This window comes from Chelonoidis abingdonii, chromosome 11 (genome assembly GCF_003597395.2).
Source record: "Chelonoidis abingdonii isolate Lonesome George chromosome 11, CheloAbing_2.0, whole genome shotgun sequence".
NCBI classification, from domain to species: domain Eukaryota; kingdom Metazoa; phylum Chordata; order Testudines; family Testudinidae; genus Chelonoidis; species Chelonoidis abingdonii.
Genome location: NC_133779.1, coordinates 56,860,696 through 56,883,043, shown reverse-complemented (window position 1 = coordinate 56,883,043; position 22,348 = coordinate 56,860,696). Strand labels below are relative to the sequence as shown.

At 47.1% G+C, this 22,348-nt stretch overlaps 1 protein-coding gene across 1 annotated transcript in view; it reads right to left on the bottom strand.

Moving 5' to 3' along the window:
- The window catches only part of LOC116825956 (guanylate-binding protein 3-like), a 197,430-nt gene that overhangs the window by 93,819 nt on the left and 81,263 nt on the right, over positions 1-22,348 (bottom strand). Inside the window, exon 8 of the mRNA XM_075071154.1 lies at positions 13,827-14,026. Within this exon, the coding sequence (XP_074927255.1) occupies positions 13,827-14,026 (200 nt within the window). The remainder of the gene's footprint in view (positions 1-13,826; positions 14,027-22,348) is intronic.

The window sequence follows — 22,348 nt, the reverse complement described above, 5'->3', positions numbered from 1 at the left end:
ACCTGCAGGTTGATATTTAAAGCAACTCGCCCGAGAAGGTCCTGGTGGGCTCGGAGGTCGATCAGGGGCGGGCCCAATGCTGAAGTACTGGCTACTGCCTCGTCTGGTGAAGAGGAGGACGACAGACCCGGCACAACTGGCTCATGCAGTGACTCCTGTTCCTGAGGAACATCAGGGTCTGGGAACACCTGAGGGTCCAGCGCCAGAGCCGAAACGTCTGTACCTGCTGGAGGAGGGCGGCTAACAGTGGCCTCTGGTGCATGATGTTCCGATGGGGCGGAACGAGATGTAACCGTGGGTTCACCTTGGGCCTGGTGATATGCTCAAGGCGTCCAGAAGGACCACTGAGGCGCTTGTTCCGTGCCATGGGCCTCCTGAAGGACATGGCTCTGCGGTTCTGAATCCCCATACACGGCACTATCACCGCATGAAGACTCAGATGGGTGCCACGATGACCATCGTGGAGCAGAGAGTCCGTGAGGAGGAGCCCTGTGTGCAGGGTACTGTGCGTCGTGCCACACCGGAGAGCGGTACCGGGAGTCGTATCGGTGCCGAGAGGGTGACTGGGACCTGCGACCAGCGTGGTGCCGGGAGGTCGACCGGGATCGTGAAGCTCGATGGTGAGAGCGGCTGCGGCAGGAACGGTGCCGGGAGCTGGTCCACTGACTAGGGTACCGGTCTGGAGAGTGGGATCTTGAGCAGTGCCGCAAGTACGACCGGTACCGAGAAGAGGATCGGTACCGGGACTGCGAGTGGCGCCTGGATCAGGACCGGCGGCGAAATCGGGAACGCTGGCGAGATCTCGATCTCGAATGGTGTCTGCCTGCGGCGTCAATGGAAGGTGGCCTAACTAGGACAGGCTTACCCATTGACGCAACAACCCACACCGGCAGCGCCGGGGGTTGAGGCAGGGTGGGCTCTGTTAAAGCAATGAGTTCCCTCGCCGTTGAAAAGGTCTCAGGCGTGGTGGGAACGAGAAGCTCTACCGAGGCGAGTGCCGGGGAGCTGTCACGCACCGGACTCGACGGCTTTTGCATGGCCGGAATCAACGGTGCCAAGATTGCTGGTGCCGTGGCAGTTGTTGGTGCCGGGCAACTCGGTTTTGGTTCATGCTCAGACTGCGGGGTAAGTATTGGAGCCTCAGGAGCTTTAACCTTCTTGGCATGTGGGGAGAGGGAGCGGTGCCGGACTGTCTTCTGCGCCGGTGCCTGCTGGTGCCGGGGCGTCTTGGTGGTGCTGGCGCTCTCCAGTGCCGACGAGGCACTTCTCCCGGGCGTGGACTGTGTGGCACTCGGTGCTGAAGCTGGAGGAGTGAGGAGAGTCTCGCTTCTTTTTTGTCCGCGGCTTAAACGATTTGCAAATCCGGCACTTATCTGTGAGATGGGATTCCCCCAGGCACTTTAGGCAGGAGTCGTGGGGGTCTCCCACTGCCATCGGCCGGTGGCAGGCCGAGCACGGTTTGAAGCCCGGTGAACCAGGCATGGGCCCGGGCACCGGGAAAGGGGAAGGGGCTAATCCCCAACCCTCTAAAGTATACACACTAACTACGTTAACAAAGATTAATAAAAGTATAAACTACAACTATAACTACAAAATTATATAACAATAAGTACTAGAATGGGTGAATAGCTAGGGAAGTGGAGAACAGCTAAGCCGTGCTCCACTGTTCCAACAACCGTCACGGGCGGTAAGAAGGAACTGAGGCGCAGACGGGTCGGCAGGGGTATATATTTGGTGCCATAGCGGTGCCACGCCAGGGGGCGCCCAGCCCACCCACTGGGTGTTGCTAGGGTAAAAATCTTCTGATGAACGTGCACGCGGCGCGTGCACACCGAATTGGAATGGATATGAGCAAGCACTCGAAGAAGAACTTTATATATGGTGAAAAAGATTTTAAGTAATTCTCACCATATTTGATTTGGCTGTCTGGGTGGGAGAACAGGGCTGGGTTGCTTTAAGGGACTGTGTTATTAGATTTCTGAGTAACCAGTAAGGTAGCATAGAAGCTGTTTTGTGCCTGGCTTGGTGAATCTAATTAGTAGAATGGGCTACCAATGTTGGGGATTGTCTGCTCCATCCTTTGCAGTTTGCTCAAATTGAGCAATCTCAGGGTGGCCTCACAGTGACCATGGTCACACACACATATACCCAAAGAGCAACAGCACAAAATGCAATTTGATTGTGACACTAATTAAAATAAATGAGAATTTTTTTCTCCTCACAAGTGACTTCTAAAATTCCGTGGCATGCCTGTTCATCCTGTGGCATACTTATTGGGAAACCCTGTGGTAGACATTGAGAGCATTCTAATTAAGATTTTTTTTTTTGATATTTTCATATATTCACTATTCACATGGAAAGACTGAAAAGTTTATGTGAGTACCTGGGACAAGAACACTGGAATATACTGGGATACAGTAACATCAGGTGGCTGTTAATGTTACTTGCTTTAGAGAGGATCCTTCAACTTTATGAGTCATTGAAGTCATTTTTCTTGTCAGAGGGAAAGTGTCCAGTAGTTCTTCACAAAATATTTGAAGACCCATGTACCAAACTCTCGCTTGCTTTTGCCCGTGAAAACATTACACTTTTTCATGACACAATCAAATTGTTTGAGGGAGACGATCGCTGTGCAATAGAGTCAGCCGATATCTGAAAGTCTCAAAAAGAAGCTGATTACAAAGTATGAAGAAGACTTTGTGACTGTTTTAGTGAGAAAACTTCTTCAAGACCTAGAAGAAAGGGGGTCATGACATGTCTGTTGCTATCTTAATGTGTCAAGATCTTTCTTTGATACAACCATAAAATACAAATGTGTATGGAGGAATCATACAGAGATTTGGGAGATCTGGAGTGTCTGCTTTTAAAGAAAATTCATTTAAGATCTGAGATTGAAACAGCAGTCAAGTGACTGCAGAAGAAATGCTCAAATGTGACAATTAACGAGGATGCACAGTTTGATGAAGTAACTCTGTTAAGTGAGTTTGTGGCAAGGAAACTGTGTGAATGGAATGACACAACTACAGTGATCACAGTATTTGGCAGATGGGATGAAATAATCAAACATTTCAGGGACTGCTCAGTACCACACACAAATATTAAAAACTGGCAGAACTGATTCTGTGCCTGCCTGACAGTAATGTATCAGTCAAGAGGGTATTTTTTGTTATGAATGACGTGTGGATAGCAGAAAAATCCAGATACAAGGTTGAAACTGAAAGCCATTTTCATTGTCAGAACAAACTTCACCTTGCCCTATCTTGAGTCCTTCAACAAAATGAATAAGAACATTAACATTCTAAAATGGATACACTCATCAGAGAAATACAGCTATTAATCCAGCTGGCTTCTCTAGTGCTGCCAGCATCAGGAATACTACTGAGTACAATTTCCTATGTGTGTTCAGGGGTGGGAGTTTTCTGTCTAGAGATGATTTCTGTCTCCTAGACATTTTTCGGGAGCTGGAAAAAATTAAGAGGAATGTTTTTTGTATTACTATACATATAAACTGTATAAAACTAATTTTTTTGTAGTTTTAATGCACCACTAAGAGTGAATGCCATTTCTGTTAATTCTCATTTAAATTATTGCACTCTTTGTAACCACATCATTATTGACTGTGTGGCCGTATGATGGAAGTTAATCTCCAGGCAGATTCCATTAGCAGAATAAACAGTCATCATGTTGGTTTTCTTGAAAAGTGGAGATAACACAGCTCTCACTGATAAATCTATGAAAAATAAATGGCACTGGCAGTGATGCAAAGAAAGATTCTTTAAATAGGCCATACGGACAGTGGGTACAGAAAACTGACTTTTCTCAACAGCAGTTTTGTATTGTTTGTAACTGGTGTCTGAATGTGCTTGTTTAGTGTGAAGTCACAGCTGTGGTGATTATATGCATATTTGTTTTATATTTGTAGTGTATATGTGCAACTGTTAAAATATAAGCTGCTAACATTTTTTTGCTCACTATGCTCCACAATTTACATTTTCAGTCTTGGCTACTTTGATATGCTCCCACCCAGTGGCATAGCCAGCGTTGCTGTGGAGGAGAAGCAGTGGAGAAAAAAGGCTCATGTCCTTCAGCAGCATTTCAGTGGCCCTGTGCATGCGTTGAAATGCCACTGAAAGACAGAGTGGAGCATGAGCAGGGCAGCCGAAATTATTCTTATTTCAGCGGCTCTGTGCATGTGCCGAAATAGCGCTAAAAGATGGAACGGCGCATGCACAAAGCCACTGAAAGATGGAGCTGCACGCCGCCGAAATCACGGATGGGTGGAAAAGGCGCCACTTGGGGAATTCTGCGCTCAGGGGAGCAGGCGCTTCCCCTGCTCCCCCTCTAGCTACACTACTGCTCCCACCCCTGTGTTTTCCCAGTTTGGGTTTTCAAAATATGGTCACCTTAAATTATATTGCCAATTTCCTAGTGTAGACCTAGCCTTAGAGAGATGAACTTTCAAGTTTACACAGAGATCTCCTTCAGGCTGGGAAAGGAACTCAGCAAGTTTGTTTGGGTCTGGGGGCCACAGCTCTACTAACTGATAGCTGTGTGGGGAAGAGTGAGCCACTAGCCTCCTGACCATTGTTCCTTTAGTCTAGGGCTCTAGAACTGCGGGTGAAGGAGTTGGAGGCATAGGTGATGTTCTCTTTGATCCTTCCAGTAAACAGTAGGGGCCCAGGCAGAGACAGAGCCACCATGGAGGTGAATGCCTGGCTACACAGATGGTGTCACCAGGAGGTCTTTGGCTTCCTTGACCATGGGATCCTGTTCCAAGGAAGACTGCTGAGTAGAGATGAGGTCTCCTGTCATGGAAAGGGAAGAGTATCTTCTGATACAGACTGGTTAACCTTATGAGGTGAATTTTAAACTAGATTTGAAGGGGGTAGGAGACAAAAGCCCACAGGTAAGTAAAAAGCACAGAGACGTGAGTGAAGGGTCAGAATCTGGGGGGGAATGAGAAATTGAGCATAGACAAAGGAGAGACAAGAGGGAATCTAGAGGGGAAGTCTAATAAATGTCTTAGATGTCTGTGTAGTATATATGAAGTATGGGGAATAAACAGGAAGAACTAGAAATACTAGTAAATAATCACAGATATGACATAACTGCCATCATAGAAACTTTGTGAGATAATTCACATGACTGAAATATTGGTATAGAAGGGTACAGCTTGTTCAGGAAGGACAGAGAGAGAAAACTGGGAGAAGTTGTCACGTTGCATCTCAAAGATGTATACTCTTGCCCTGAGGTTGAGACAGAAGTGAGAGGAAGACCTGTTGAAAGTCTCTGGGTAAAGATAAAAGGGGTAAAAACCAAGGATAATGTCATGGTAAGTATCTACTATAGACCATCTAACCAGGAAGAAGGGGTGGATGAGACTTTTCTTAAAACTAATAAAATCATCCAAAACACAGGACTGGGTGGTGATGGGGGACTTCAATTACTCAGACATCTGTTGGGGAAAAAAAACACAGCAGGCCATAGATTAACCAGCAAGTTATTGGAATGGACTGGGGAGAACTTTTGATTACAGAAGGTGGAGAAAGCTACTAGGGGAGTTGGGTTTGACTAGATGACCTTCTGAGGTCTCTTCCAACCCTGATATTCTATGATTCTATGTGCTCTCAGGTGGAGCTCTTAACTACAGCATAGCATTAGTGTGAAATGTAAGTTCTGCAGAGAAGAGGTGACCCTGGGGCAGGGAGTTAGTATTTTGTTTACAGACGGACGCAGAGTGATTAAAATAAGACAGAGCTGGTGATTAAATGATCTGGAAGTCAAGTTTGTAAAACAGGAATCCTTGGGTGGGGAGGGTGGATGTGGATGGAGGAGGGAGGGTTGTTTTAGAGAGGACTCAGGAAACTCAGAAGAAATACAGCCATGCCCTCTGAGCCAAGGTTACATTCAGAAAAGGGAGAGATTTGGGGGTGTAGGTGAAAAGAAAGGGCCAAAGCCAAGGGAAGGGATAGCAGTGGTATAGAGAAGTTCCCACTCTACCTGTCATACTTATGCAGCCCCTCGTAATATCTAACCTATTTGTTCTTACAGCCCCTCGGTGAGGTAGAGAAATGCTGTTATGCCCATTGTACAGATGAGGCACTGAGGCTCAGAGAGCCTAAATGCCAGGTTTTCAAAGGTATTTACGCACTTAGTGGGATTTTCAAAAGTGCCTAGAAGGTTAGGGGCTTTGTAAGCCCCACTAGACACCTAAGAAGTTTTGAAACCTTGTCCTTAAGACACTGGCCTGAGGTCATACAGGAGGTCCATGGGGGGAGAAGAACCCAGGTCTTTCAGGGTAGTTTCCTATCCAGAAGCCCAGACTCTCTCTGCTGCATGCTGGGGGGAAAAAAGGTCTGATAGATAGGAGCAAAACTAAGGCAGCCAGTTCTCTAAGACTCCAGCAAATGCTCCCAGGCAATTAGGAAGGATATCATGCTTGACAGCATGAAATGCAGCACAGAGGTCAGGAAGAATGAAGAAAGAAAGAGAGAATGAGAGTCAGATGAGAGGAGATCACTTAACCCCTGATGTGTGGCAGGTTCTGCCCCATGCTGGGTTGTAGAGCAGTTGCTGCTGTGCAATATTACATTTTAACTGAAAACCATTTTGTTTTGTCATTTTTTGTTCTGAGTTCGAGAAAAGGAAGGAATGAGAAAATGTCATGTAAGTATCAGATGTGTTTATGCCTCAAATTCTTAGGGTTTCAGCTGTATCCTGGCCAATTCAAGAACAAAGAACAGAAGTTGCATCCACAGAGTCCAAAAAGTTGACAGTATCATGATTTGTATTATTCACTGTGTGCTGAACACTGTTCAAAATATGCCAGAAAATGTAGTCCCTGTACCAGTGCATATAAGAGGTGTAACTCTGGAGAAGATGGCTCAGATATTTAAGAATGAAGTGTATAGTTATTGACCACACATATTATCACATGTTCACTGTGACGTTAATATCCATAAGTGGAGGTGCTGAAGGCAATAGACGTTTTAATGGATTGAGGACTAGAAGATTTAACTCTCCAACTTTCTTTCAAGAGGAAGAGCTGTCCAGAGTGCCTGTGCCTGTTTTATTTTCCTTTCCTGCTGGCAAAGGCCCTGATATACCTCAGAAGTCTCAATTTTTTTCTCACCTTTAAAATCTGGAATTTTCTTGGTGTTTGGTTTTAAATATTCTTCTGTGAGAACTGCAACTCAATCACTGTAGTGATGTGTTTTTAAAAGCCTTCTCGGAAGTAACTAGTCTTTCAATAGAAGTAAAAGCAGTGTTGCTGACTAATGATTTTGTCATAAGTCTCATTATAATTACTGTTTTCCTCAAAGACCAAGCTCCTGGAGTCAAGTGGATATGTGATGATTTCAGCCTTCATTCTTAAGGAAAGATGAAGTTTATAGCCCTAGTAGCTGTGGAGAAAGCTTCAAAATGTGACTCCTAGTGCACCCTAAAGATTTGAAAAGCAGGAGGCAAATAAAAAGCACATCACATCTATTATTTTTACATAATCTCATTATTTTAAAGCCAATCTCATGATTTTTGGTGAGCCTGATTCATGATTTTTGAATATTTGGGATTGGCAATACTGTGAAAGTGACCTGAAAGTGTCAGTTTCACTCCTGTTTAAGCTCAGTTTCTTGTCTATTATTTGTAGTGAGAAACCACCCCGACAGCCCCAGACAAGTGCAGCATAAACTCATCCTACTAGGGCAAAGCCCCATACTTCCAAAGTTAAATGATCTATTCCAAGCTTGGCAAACGGCAAAAAAGTAATAGACATAATCTAGATTTTTCTACAATTGTAAAAATATACATTAAAATATTAAACCTAACCAGTGTCTCTTAACTGACTCAACACAAGACATGAGAACATGTTAGTATTAGAGCTGAGTGGGTCTAATATTTATTTAATTCTCTTTTTTTTATATAGGAATTAGATTCAATGCTCCTATCAGCTAATTTCTAAGATATTATTTGAAAAAAGCCTAGTTTTTTCAGGTGCCTAAGTAGCCCTTGGAATCACAGTTAAAGTAGCCCCCCCACCACCACAATCTGAAATGGTGCCCATGACAGACAGCAGAATAAAGACAATGGACTTTGAGAAGGCAGACTTTAGCACACTCACTGAATTGGTAGGTAAAATCTGGTGGGAAGCAAGTCTGAGGACAAAAAGAGATCAGGAAACTTGGCAGCTTTTCAGAGAGACATTATTAAGGGTGTGACGTGTTCCCCCTGGGGTGCCACCTGGAATTGGGGTACCACTGAGCCCCTCTGACCCACCAGCCTGGGCTCCTTTTACATTGTACTGCTGTGACCAGCTTTCTAAACTCTCTTCCAGGCTTCAGCCTGCACCTTCACCAGCACACATACAGGTAGGGACACACCCAGCTGCAGCTGCATGCAGATACTGTGATCAGCTCTGCATGGGGAGGTTCCAACTAAGAAACTTTCCAGCTACTCAGGAACACACACCCCTCAGGAGTGTAAACCCAATGTTATACAGTCTTTCGCTGCACAGGGAACTTAGGCCCCATCGACACTGGCAAGTGTCTGCTCAGTAAAGCAGCTTTCTGCGCTGTAACTCCCAAGGTGCACACAACTGCACAGATTCAGTGCTCTAAAAACACCACCCTGACGAGAGATGTAGAGCTTTCTGTGCTGGGGCTACAGTGCTGTGGTGCCAGTGTAGACAGTGGGGTGATTACAGCGCTGCAACTGGCCTCTGGGAGATGTCCCACAATGCCTGTTCTCACGTCTCTGGCCATCGGTTTGAACTCTACTGCCCTGCCCTCAGGTGACCAACCATTAGCATCTTTCCAGGTGGCCCTGCCTGCTCCATGCACCACGTGATCCCCTGCTTGGAACAAGGTTGAGCTGCTGGACCTTACTGGCATTTGAGACGAGGAGGCTGTGCAGTCACAGCTGTGCTCCAGCTGTGAGAATTAGGATACCTACGGACAAATTTCTAGATGCATGATAGAAAAGGGCCATGACTAGGATACATTGCAATGTAGGGTAAAAGTGAAGGAGCTGCAGAACACCTACCACAAAACGCAGGAGGCAAACCACTGTTCCGGTGCTGTGCCCATGAGCTGCCGGTTCTACAAAAAGCTGGACATGATAGTCGGTGGTGATCCCACCTCCACGAAGAAGTCCCCTATGGATACTTCGTTAGCTTGTGTGCTAGTCGAGAGTCGACTGAGCCAGGAGGAGGCAGAGGATGACTCGGAGGTCAAAGATGCATGCAGTCAGGAGCTCTTTTCTACCCCAGAGGAGCCTAGCCAGTCACAGCAGTTGGATCTTGGTGAAGCACAAATAGGAGAGGAGGCTCCTGGTAAGTGGATCTGATTTTAGGAATTGTTGAAGCACATTGTTGGGGGCAGGAGGGTTGCAGAAAGCAGCCTTGTCTCTCACTGCATGCTTAGTCTGAGCGGCAGAACAGGCTATTGATACGCTCCTTCACTGCACAGGAATCTCCCTCAGAGATCTCCAGGAAACTCTCTTGGAGATATTGGGCAATCCATTGCTGCAGGTTCTTTGGCAGAGCTGCTTTGTTTCTTGCCAAATTAACGGTAATTTGCCCACATCACTTTGCCATGACAGGTGGGGGACCATTGCTGCACACAGGCGAGCTGCATAGGGGCCAGGGCAGAAGCCACAGGCTTGGAGATGACCCTGCCTTGATTCCCTGCTCACCCTCAGCAGCAATATCTCTTCCATAGTGATCATCTCCTGTGGAATGTGTGGGGACAGCAGTGATTATCAGGCTCAACCTACACTGCTGGCCCTCCCCACGTGCCCAGTTTATAGCAGGGTCTGGGAACAGTGATTCACCCTGCCCCTGCAGATACTCATCATTTTGGGGTCTTGTGGCTCATGTGTGCTTGCCTGGGGTCAGTCAGTTAGTGACAGGTGTGTGAGTACTAGCTGTGTTTTAAATCCCTGAATCAGTGTTGTCTGTGTTGCAAACAATACTGCTTCTGTAAAATGTTGTGTTTAAACTTCAGAGATGACCTTGGGAGCACAGCCTCCCTCTTTGTTATTGGCAGCAGAATGGCTGGAAAGAATTAGGAAGCGTCCAAGAAGAACGAAGGAAGACTTTATGTGTGATGTTATGATGCACTCCGCCACCGTGAAAAAGCAATTGAAGAAGCGGTGGGACAGAGAGAAGAGGGAACGAAAGGATAATGCGACATACCAGAAAGAAGCCATGGGACAGCTCTTAACAGTTATGGAGTGCCAAGCGGACACACTTCAGGTGATACTAACTCTTCAAACTGAGCAGCTCCGTGCCCGCTCTCCCCTGCAGCGGTTGTCACAAAACTCTTTCCCATGCACTCCCTCCATTCCGCCAACACACTTTTATCAACTCCTGGCTCCACTTTCTACCCACAGAATTCCACTTTTCCCTCCTCACAGTCTATCCCCACTACCCGCTGCACTCAACACCCATCCCTCTGCAGTTTGGCCCAGCTGAAATACAGCACCTGCTGCATCCTACTCCAAAGGAGAAGGTTGGACATATACAAATCTGTAGCTGTCCTAAGACCCCTCCTCATCTGTAGGCCTTCCCTTCCCTCATTCCCCAACCCTCCCTGATGATGAATTTTTTCATTTGATTCTCTCCTCTGATTGTTGTCTTTTAATAAAAGAATTGCGTTTGTTTGAAAGCAATCTTTATTCTATTAATTGAAAGCAAAAAAAAAAAAAAGCACTGCAAAGCTACATAAAATTATGTTAAGGCCCCTTCTTGCATCATGTGCACCAATCACCTAAAAGCATTACAAGCACAGCAACAGATATTAGTGGCTTTCAGCTTCAAATTGCTGCCTTGAGGCATCCCTGATCCTTATGACCCCATGCTGTGCCCCTCTAATAGCCCTGGTCTCTTGGTATTCAAATTCAGCCTCCAAGCACTGAGCCTCTGTGGACCAGGCCTGAGTGAAGCTTTCACCCTTCCTTTCACAAATATTATGGAGAATACAACACATGGCTATAAGCATAGGAATATTGTCAGCAGCCAAGTCCAGCTTCCCATACAAGCATTGCAAGCGGGCTTTTAAATGGACAAATGAACACTCCACAGTCATTCCGCACTTGCTCAGCCTGTTGTTGAACCACTCCTTGCTGCTGTCAAGTTGCCCCACTTATGGCTTCATAAGCCATAGCATTAAGGGGTGAGCAGGGTCTCCCAGTATCACAATGGGCATTTCGACTTCCTATATGGTAATCTTCTGGTCTGGGAAGAAAGTCCCTGCTTACAGCTTCTGGAACAGGCCAGTGTTCCAAAAGATGTGTGCATCATGCACTTTTCCAGACCAGCCTGCATTAATGTCTGTGAAATGCCCACAGTGATCCACAAGTGCCTAGAGAACCATTGAGAAATACCCCTTGCGATTAATGTACTCGGTCGCTAGATGGTCTGGTGCCAGAATTGGAATATGCATGCCATCTATAGCCCCCCTGCAGTTAGTGAAGCCCATTTGTGCAAAGCCATCCACAATGTCACGCATGTTGACTAGACTCACGGTCTTTCGAAGCAGGATGTGATTAATGGCCCTGCACACTTCCATCAACACGACTCCATGGTCAACTTTCCCACTGTGAACTGGTTGGCAAATGATTGGTACCAGTCTGGAGTAGCCAGATTCCACAGTGCAATCGCCACGTGCTTCTCCAATGGGAGGGCAGCTCTCGTTCTCGTGACCTTGTGCCACAGGGCTGGGACGAACTCATCACACAGTCCCACGAATGTGGCTTTCCTCATGCGAAAGTTCTACAGCCACTGCTCATCATCCCAGACGTGCATCACAATGTAATCCCACCACTCAGTGCTTGTTTCCCAAGCTCAAAAGTGGTGTTCCACTGTGGTCAGCACCTCCGTGAATGCTGCAAGCAATTTTGTGTCTAGCTAGTATGTGTGGTGAGATCAGTGTCACACTCCTCTTGCCTTTTCAGTTTAAGGAATAACTCCACTGCCACTTGTAACGTGTTGGTCAGTGTGAGCAGCATTCTGCTCAACAGCTCGGGATCCATTCCTGCAGCCCGAAAGAGGCAGGGCAGGGTGCGCAGTACACAAACTGTTGAAAGATGGTTCCAAATGTGGATGGAAGCGCAGGGATTTCTGGGACGCAAAGCAATGCATCATGGGGCATTGGGAGAGGACCCAGGATGCCCCGTGACCCTTTCTGCCTTCCCACAAGCCTTAGTGGCAAAAGAGAAAGAGGTTCTTTGTGGGATAGCTGCCCAGAGTGCACCGCTCCGAATACCACTGCAAGTACCACAAGTGTGAACATGCTTTTGCACAGGCAGCTGTCAGTGTGAACACACAACAGCGGTTTTCCTTCTGCGCTCTGAGCGATACTGTAACTGCCGGTGCTGTAACTTTGCAAGTGTAGACGTGCCCTTATTCTCACTATAAGGAGCCATCTATCACAGAGATTTGCTCACCTGGGTTGCAAGAGAGACTGGAGAATTCAAGGCAACTGTGATTCTGTGTTCTGGCTGTTAGAATGCCTGAGGACTTTACAATTGGTGAAATCTAAGTCTAGAATTCACAACCAATTAGGGGTTTAGTGCCCTGGTTATTAACAGTCTGCCCAGACATTGGTTCTCACGCTCTTGCGTCTCTGCTGGGAGCATCACAATATTGACAGAACGATATTAAAGGGAAGATGGGCTCACAATATCTGTGGTCTGTGGGGTTCTAGGGGGTGTTCATGTAGCGTGTTTGAACCCTGGACTCCAGCAAGGATGCTACCTGAGGCAAATCATGAGCAGTAGATCCCTCTAGGATAGCATCCTCATGGAGAGTTTCTGCATTTACTGTGGAGGAGAAAGGTCCCAAGGTACGTGAGTCTAATAATTAAATGAATGCCATGCACTCACATGTCCGAAGCTAGAAAACTCAACTCTGTCCAGTTTTCTAGATCCAGACAAGACCTAAATATATTCCACATTAATCCAGAAGGGCCTTTGTCCTCTCTCATGGGTGATTCAAGTGAAGAAATGTGAGTCTGTTACTGAGTCTGAATGGGATTATAGGATAAGGTTGCCTGAGATGGCCAGGGACTAAACTTGATGACCCAGACCTATGTTCTCTGTTCCTATGTCCTGCCTCCAAACTAAAAGCCTGGCCTGTTAGGTCAAACTATAGGTCATGTGTCCTGTGCCTAGTTCTAGACATACTAAATTCACTCCTTGCTATTGACCAGTCGTCACACAAACATCAAGCTTGGTAGCAACAAAAATTGCTCCAATAATTTTAAAGATATGGAAGCTTATTTTTGAAATTATCTCAAAAGGTGTTTTACTACTGAAGGTTGAAATGCCTCTTTCAGTCACTTTAAATTGATGAAGGTTTAAATGCTGGTAAATTTTCACCATAGGTGTCTGAGTTTACAAATGAGGAGGTATCTCAGTACGAAGTTAATCATTAATGCATATACATGTACCACCTGCCACAGCTACTCAGATATACAGATCAAAGGGATTACACCAGTTCAGAAATGGTTTAACACAGAGCACAGTTTAGTTCTGTGTGAGCTTCAAACACTCATGACATCATCATATGAAAACTATTTTTTCCCAATCTACAGCCCAGTTTTTAATGGGGACCATTTTAATGCTGGATGTCAACATTCACAACTGAGCCATCTTTACTATAGCCGAATTACACAAACCATAGTTGTTCCCTGACCTGGTATAGGTGAAAGGACCATCAGCCTTGAGTGGTTCCATCACCTCTCCCTCCCCTCTTGCAGACCCTGTTGTACTTTGCCTTCTAATTCTCTTCCCAGCAGTTCTGTCCCAAGCCCCGTCAGAGCACTTACCCTTCTTCAGCATCAGTGCTTTCTCCAGATACTCGTCTTCTGTCACCTCCTTCCCATCAATCTCCAGGTCCAGGGTGAAGTCCCGCACGGTCCAGATGAAGTTTGGGAAGAAGCTGATGTACTCTGTGTCGGGAGCAGAGTCGTCCTCCTCTTCCACATCAGCTTTCACCTTTATGTGCTCAGAGAGCTCAGACACGAAGCTGGCCAGGGAGCTAAGGAATCCAGACAGGTTCAAATGGGATGGCTAGTGACAGAGGTCATAAAGGAGTAAAGCAGCATGGCCAGTCCTAGCTGTGCATGGAGTGTGTGTTGCATCCTGTGCTTTGGAAGGCCTCCCATGAAGCCAGAACAAGTCTGTCATTCTCTGTGCACCGATGACCACCCCTTCCCCTTGCAGACTGTGCGGCAGCTGCAACACACACACACACACACACACACACACCCTTTCCCCCCTACTATCTGGACCCTGTGGTGCCATATACAAACCCCATACTCCATCCAGGCCAGGTCAGGAAGGTGTTAATGATCTATCCTGAAGATACAAGATGACGCACCCCTAGAGGCATAAAGGGAGCTCGGGAATCTCACGACCATCTAGTGAGACAAGGGGCTTCCTGAGGGAAGGCAAAGCTGCGTCACAGATTGTCTGACTATTCAGAGAGTTGGCGAGACTGATTAGGACTCCCTGAGGGAAGATTAACCCTAACTATGGATTAGGAGTGAAATCCTGGCCTGATTGACATGAGTGGGAGTTTTGACATTGACGTCACTGGGGCCAGGATTTCCCCTAGATGTTTCCTCCCCCTTGGAGCTCACCCCTGCCCATACCCAACTCGGACGCTGATGCTCACTTTATTGCTTGACTTGTTTGCTTTGAGTAAAGAGGGATATCCCAGCATCACCTAGACTTCTTCTTGACCTCAGCTGTGGCCAGTAGAAACTTCACTGCTGTGTTAGCTGAACCGCAGGTCTCCAATGCTCCTCTGCTGGGGTCAGTGCCTTACAACTGTCCTGGATCTGGTTAGTGATGGAAGAGAGGACTCTGACTGTGAACCAGGAAATGTATCCCAGCTTCTCTTCTTATTTGACTGGCTCCCACCAGCCAGTTTTCAATATTTATATTAAATAGAAATAAATCTGCCCCCAAAGGGCGATGTCCCATCACAGCCCCAATACAGATAACTGTCCAGCAGGTCTTCAAAACAGTCCTGATGTGAGCAAGTCATTTAACATCTTTCCCTCTGGGATGGGCTTTGCAAACACCACACTGAGCAACACAGAGTTAAAGAGTTAATGGGAGCTCAGGTGGTTCTGCACAATCACACCTGTGAGGAATGTCAGGATTGGAGGGGGGAGCTGATGAGACAGAGAACTAGGGAGCAGAGCAGACCTCAGTTCTTGGAGAGAGGCTGCCTGACTGAAGCTGTAGCTCCCCAGATGGCCACTACCTGACTACCCCTCTCCCTCAGGGAAAGGAGGGCCAGATGCTGATTCTTCTAGAAAGGGAACAATTCCCCTCTAGTGCCTGTGAACTCAGATTAGGGCCACAGCCTCACAGGAAGAGACCCTTGACCCAACTTTGGAAAGATGTGTTTGTGTTAATTCCCCTTGTTTCTGTTCACTGGCTACCCTGGAAGGATGCCATAATGGAATGATGTCAGATTGGAGGGAGGTCTCAAGTGGGGATCCATATGGATTCATTGTGGCTCCAGTGTTGTTTAACATCTTTATTAATGACCTGGATGTAGGTATAGAGAGCATACTGATCAAATCTGAAGATGACACAAACTAGAAGAGGGTTGACAACACCATGGAGTATAGAGCTAAAATACATAGGGCACTTAGAAGAGAGGAAAGTGATCAGGAACAGTCAGCATGGATTCACCAAGGGCAAGTCATGCCTGACTAACCTAATTGCCTTCTATGAGGAGATAACTGGGTCTATGAATGAGGGGAAAGCAGTGGATGTGTTATTCCTTGACTTTAGCAAAGCTTTTGGTACGGTCTCCCACAGTATTCTTGCTGGCAAGTTAAAGAAGTATGGGCTGGATGAATGGACTATAATGTAGATAGAAAGCTGACTAGATCGTCGGGCTCAATGAGTAGTTATTAATGGCTCCATGTCTAGTTGGCAGCCGGTTTCACGCAGAGTGCCCCAAGGGTCGGTTCTGCAGCTGGGTTTGTTCAACATCTTCATTAACGGTCTGGAGGATGGCATGGACTGCACTCTCAGCAAGTTTGCAGATGACACTAAGCTGGGAGGAGTGGTAGATACGCTGGAGGGTAGCGATAGGATACAGGGGGACCTAGACAAATTAGAGGATTAGGCCAAGAGAAACCTGATGAGGTTCAACAAGGACAAGTGCAGAGTCCTGCACTTAGAACAGAAGAATCCCATTCACTGTTACAGACTATGGACCGAATGGCTAGGCAGCAATTCTGCAGAAAAGGACCTAGGGGTTACAGTGGACCGGAACCTGGATATGAGTTAACAGTGTGGCCTTGTTGCCAAGAAGGCTAACAACATTTTGGGCTGTATAAGTAGGGGCATTGCCAGCAGATCGAACGACGTGATCATTCCCCTCTATTTGACATTGGTGAGGCCTCATCTGGAGTAGTGTGTCCAGTTTTCAGCCCCACACTACAAGAAGGATGTGGAAAAATTGGAAAGAGTCTAGCGGCGGGCAACAAAAATGATTAGGGGGCTGGAGCACAAGACTTATGAGGAGATACTGAGGGAACTGGGATTATTTAGTCTGCAGAAGAGAAGAATGAGGTGAGATTTGATAGCTGCTTTCAACTACCTGAAAGGGGGTTCCAAAGAGGATGGATCTAGAATGTTTCTCAGTGGTACCTGATGACAGAACAATGAGTAATGGTCTCAAGTTGCAGTGGGGGAGGTCTAGGTTGGATATTAGGAAAAACTTTTTTACTAGGAGAGTGTGAAGCACTGGAATGGGTTACCTAGGGAGGTGGTGGAATCTCCTTCCTTAGTGCTTTTTAAGACCAGGTTTGACAAAGCCCTGGCTGGGATGATTTAGTTGGGGATTGGTCCTGCTTTGAGCAGGGGGTTGGACTAGATGACCTCCTGAGATCCCTTCCAACCCTGATATTCTATGGTTCTAAGCATCAACACCTAGCTCCTTTTGGGTTCTCAGGCCTTTATCTACACAAGGCATGAACAATCATTGTCCTCCAAGGATGAAATATGAGACCTCAGTGCATAGTGAGGGTGATGAAGTGCACACAAACTTTAATGGCAGTCAGGGCCAGGGCTGGGAGTAGAACTCCTGGGCCATAGACTTGCAGTTCAGTGCACGTTCCCATAGGTTACACAGTGCAGCACAAGAGTTGTTCTCCTCAAACACTGTGTGAAGACTGCAGCTTCCTCTTCAAGATGTTTAGTCCGTGTGAATCCCATTCAAGGTGCATGTGTGCCCCATGCACATGAGATCAGAATCTTTGCCCAGCAATTTCCATTTGGGCTGTTCCCTGCAGGCCTCTAGGCCCCATCCTGCACCAGAGGGCATAAAACACACACAAAAAGCCCAATTTTTTTTTAACACCAGTTGCTTAGTGCTACTGCCTTTCCAATGGCGGACCCAGAGTCCTCAGCATACAGGACTTTTCCATCATGCAATAGACTCATTCCCCACACTGGCAACCATAGCCAGTGTTTATTCTGTCTAGGTGAGAGCTATATGTTGGACCAATGCTCAGTCTGTCAGTATTGTTCATCTAGAACACACCAGTCGAGGAACAGTCATCAGAAGTGGTTTCTCCTGGAACAACAGATGAGGGGCATATCTGACCCAGAAGAATGGACAGCTGGCTCTTAAAAGGGACCTGATTCCTCAAAGTCCCTTTGGGCTGGTGATCAATCGAGTTGACATTCGACCCCCAAGATTGGCTCTGACAAAAGGGCTGACTCACCCCCAACCAGCCCTTCAAACTGAGCCCTGCACTGCTGGCTCTGAAGACCAGAATTGTTTCCTCAGCACCAAAGCAAGGCAGGTCAAAGCACCAATCGAAGGAGAGCTCTCAACACCAGTCTGCCACATCTGATTGGAAGAAATAGGAGAGGCCTAACAAGAGCCAGTAGCCTTCTGCTCTCTCCCAGTGTCCAAACAGTCATCCAGCATGGGCTGCTGAGGTGGAACGCTTACCCACCTGGTGCCAAGTGACATTAAATCAACCCCAGGAGCTGCTCAATTTTTTCATGGCCAAGGCAGAAAACATTTTCAGCACCTTCTCCCCTTGATCCTGAGCCCTGTGCACTCCAAGCCCTCATCCCCTGTGGAGAAGCCAATGATGTAATTTTCCAGCATGTTCCAGGCTGCTCACAGCTGCCCAGGTGACAGAGTCTCCTCAGCCCCAACTCCTACATGAGAGCTTCTGTTGCCCACAGGTGTTTCACTACTATGTTCAGTCAGCCTTGGTGACTCCCTTTTCCCCCCAGTGCCTTGCAGTACTGCTAGCTCAGTGGTTTGAGCATTGGCCTACTAAACACAGGGTTGTGAATTCAGTCCTTGAGGAGACCATTTAGGGAACTGGGGTAAAAATGTGTCTGAGGATTGGTCCAGCTTTGAGCAGGGGGTTGGACTAGATACCTCCTGAGATCCCTTCCAACCCTGATATTCTATGATTCTTACTTCAGGTATTATCTCTGCATACACTGTCAACTCTGGGTGGATGCTACTAAGCCCCATACCCTGACAATGGAATCCCAGGTTATGTGTCATATTGCATGCCTTCCCTGGGACACAGCCTCTGAGACTTTTGCCCAAGGTCTGGGCAGCTGGGAATTCATGCCAGCCTGATGGTGGGGATTCCAGCATGTCTTCTAGCCCTTCCATTGGGTTCCTCTTTACCTGTACAGGAATGACCTTAAGGGTAGCATCACTTTCCTCTCCATAGTCAGCGTGCACACCTGTACTTCATCTTCTGCAGGTGTCAGGGCTAATTGTCTGTCTCTGATGATATAAAGGCTTCTCTTGTGTCTCTAGATGACTTTAGTTTGCCATCTGGATCACCTGTTGAAACTCTTCCTTAGGCAGTTTTTTTTTCTATACAGCTGTGAGTGTGTGATGGAAACCTGTGCCCTGTACCCGAGTCCACCAGAATTAGGTGTCCACTGATCTTCTCTGGGATGTGGTATTTCGGCAATATTTCACTGGCAACTATAGTCTCTCACTTTGGGCTTAGGGGTCTTTAGGAGTAGGTCTGACCCTGGTATGGTATCTGTAATGGTGGGTGGGGCAGGAGATCTACTCACTGCTTGGCGGTGCCTCCTCATGGCTTATCTAGGGAATTAGCTCACCAGTCCACACACACCCTGCACTGGCTCAGGGCTTTACTCTCACAGCCCTTACTGCTCCTTACACTCCTATTATGGGCTCCTACTGCCCACCCCCCTTATATCAGGGAGTATAACTGCAGATTTCCTCACTGCAGCCCTCCTTTTATGCTGCCATCTCCCTGGCTTTATAGAAGCCCCACTTGTTTCTGCCCAGGTAAGCTACATCTCCAATTACGCCTCATTTCATCCTAGCTCCTCTCCAGGTGCAGCCTATAGCTAATTGGCCTCTCTTGCTTCTACTAACCCTTCCAGAACTAGTGTGGGTAAAGAGCCCCCTCACAGGGTCAGATTCACAAGGTCTGTTCTACTCCCTGATCTTTAACCAGTCTCCTTTAGTGTGCCGGACCACAAGGATCCACACAGTTCCAGACGAACAGGCCTGTGGTCTCCATGACTTTGAAACCTGAGCCTTCAGAGTCCAGCAATCTCTGTGTCTCTCTGTGTCTCCTTGCAGCAAGTCCTGCCAAGCCAGATTCCTGAAGGAAACTTATTCTATCCTTCAAGGTACAATGCTCTTCAGTCAGTATCTGCAGTGACCCCCGGCAGCCGAGTCATCTGGCATATAGGATATGAAAGTCTTTGGGTCAGCGTGAGAGAAGCAGACTTAGGGTAGAGCTCACATTGGTGGGATCCAGTGCTTTGCTGTGCCTGCTTCCCTGAGCTCCATCCCTGCTATTCCTGTCACCTTTGTCCCTCAGCTCCTGTGAGCTGCCGTATGTCTATGACCCCTCATCTTATTGACCCAGACAGAATCATAGAAGATCAGGGTTGGAAGGGACCTCAGGAGGTCATCTAGTCCAACCCCTGCTCAAAGCAGGACCAACTCCAACTAAATCATCCCAGCCAGGCCTTAAAAACCTCTAAGGATGGAGATTCCACCATCTCCCTAGGGAACCCATTGCAGGGCTTCACCATCCTCCTAGTGAAATAGTTTTTCCTAAGTCCAACACCTTTGCCATTTGCTCGCCTGTTCGGGGCTTTTACTCTGCTTCCCTGCAGAGAGGTAGTGCAGTAACTTGCTCGTGGAGGCTTCCATTCCAATTTCTTCATTCCTGCCCAGGCAGCCTTAGTGACCATATGTCTTGCAAACCTGGCCTGCTCTCCCTGTCCAAGGGAGAAAATCAATCCTTTCTCCCAAGGGGTTGCAATGCCAAGGGGACAGGTACAAGTGCCGTGCAGATAGTTCATAAAAATATTACAGGAAATTCCTACATTTGTCACAGATAGTTTCTGAGTTGCCACACCTCCATCACTACATATTTTCTCAGTCCTTCCGATGGGACAGCTGTCAATCGAGCATCAGTCATTTCCTATGTCCTGTCTCCCTCCATCTGTTCTCTCTGGAACTAGGGCTCCCTTTCTGCTTTCAGCTGGTTAATATGCTGCATTGCTCTCATGCCCTCCATCCATTCTCAGAGGTCCGAGTCCCTTGTCTTCCCCATAGCATCAGTGACTACCAGCTCAGCCTCATGTTTTTATGCCCTGGGGCTGGGTCCCTGTCTGCTGCAGCCTCGAAGGCTAATTGTAGCTCTGCAGCAATCCGGATGGCGTCTTCCAGCCCATCAGGTTTCTCTTTAGGAAGAGTTGCCCAGATCTCTCTCTCAGCTGTGGGGGTCATAAATTGGGCTCTGGCTATTAAATCCCATTTTCAGTTTTCATAGTCCAGGGTGACCAGACATCAGAGGGCAGATCCAGGGTTGCTGACAGATTGCGCTTCCACTCAGTCTGTGGCTCAACGCAGGGGCTGCTTTTAGGGTATCTCTAATGGAGATATATTCCCCTGGAGTACCATGTCTGAGTCACACACACACCTCCTGAGCTTTGGCTTAGAACAGTAGGCCAAAAAAAGTCCAGCCTGGAAGCCCCATTCCAGCCACTGGTTCAGGCAGGTCACTCAGAATGGTTGATCTGGCTGCCCAGCCTTGGAAATCCCCAGGACAAGCGCTGGACATTATGATTAGCTGCTGCATCTCACGGCCTGCACTGCCCTGTCTAGTTCCTGCCTACTTAATTTCTGCCCACCAGGTAGCCTTCTGGCAGCTTGCTGACCTCACATCTACAGTATCCTAACCTCTGCCAACCAAATTCACCAGGTGGGGCCTGCTTCCCAAGTGGACTGTCTTAATAAGGCTTCCCAAGTGTAGTAAGATGAGGGTCTGAGACATAAGCCCATGTATCAGAGGCTTGGGATAATGTAGTCAAAATTTTGCTAATATAAAACAAAGTTAAGTTGTGAGCAAGAGCCTGACCCTGCACAGAGAATCTAGCAAGAACAGGGCTGATATTGCAGAAACACACATTCCAAAGTAGTGCTAGGCACAAGAATATATACACAAACACATTCCAGAAAGGTGGTGCCAGAAAACCTCGATATCAAACACATTCCCCAAAGAGAACAGGAACACACTGACCCAGTTTAAGGATAAGGTCAGGATGACAGCGTGATGGATAGACATATTTTGATCAAACCAACATGTACAAAGTAACGTGTGGTACCCTCGTACATCTGAGGGTGGTATCCTGATATGTCAGGGGCAATACATAATTTGTTTGTATTGATATATAAAGATGTAAAGAAGAATCCCATGCACTGCTACAGGCTGGGAACTGACTGGCTAAGCGGCAGTTCTGCAGAAAAGGCTCTAAGTGGACGAGAAGCTGGATATGAGTCGACAGTGTGCCCTTGTTGCCAAGAAGGCTAATGGCATATTGGGCTGCATTAGTAGGAGCATTGCCAGCAGATTGAGGGAAGTTATTATTCCCCTGTATTTTCAGCAAAGAATCCTGTGGCACCTTATAGACTAACAGACGTTTTGGAGCATAAGCTTTCATGGGTGAATACATGCTTCGGCAGATGACATGAATCTGATGAAGTGGGTATTCACCCACGAAAGCTCATGCTCCAAAACGTCTGTTAGTCTATAAGGTGCCACAGGATTCTTTGCTGCTTTTACAGATCCAGACTAACACGGCTACTCCCCTGTATTTGGCACTGGTGAGGCCACACCTGGAGTATTGATCCAGTTTGGGGCCCACCATACAGAAAGGATGCCAGACAAATGGAGATGTCCAGTGGAGGCCAACAAAAATGATCAGGGGCTGGGGCACATGACTTGAGAAAAGGCGGAGGAAACTGGCTTATTTAGTCTGCAGAAGAGAAGCG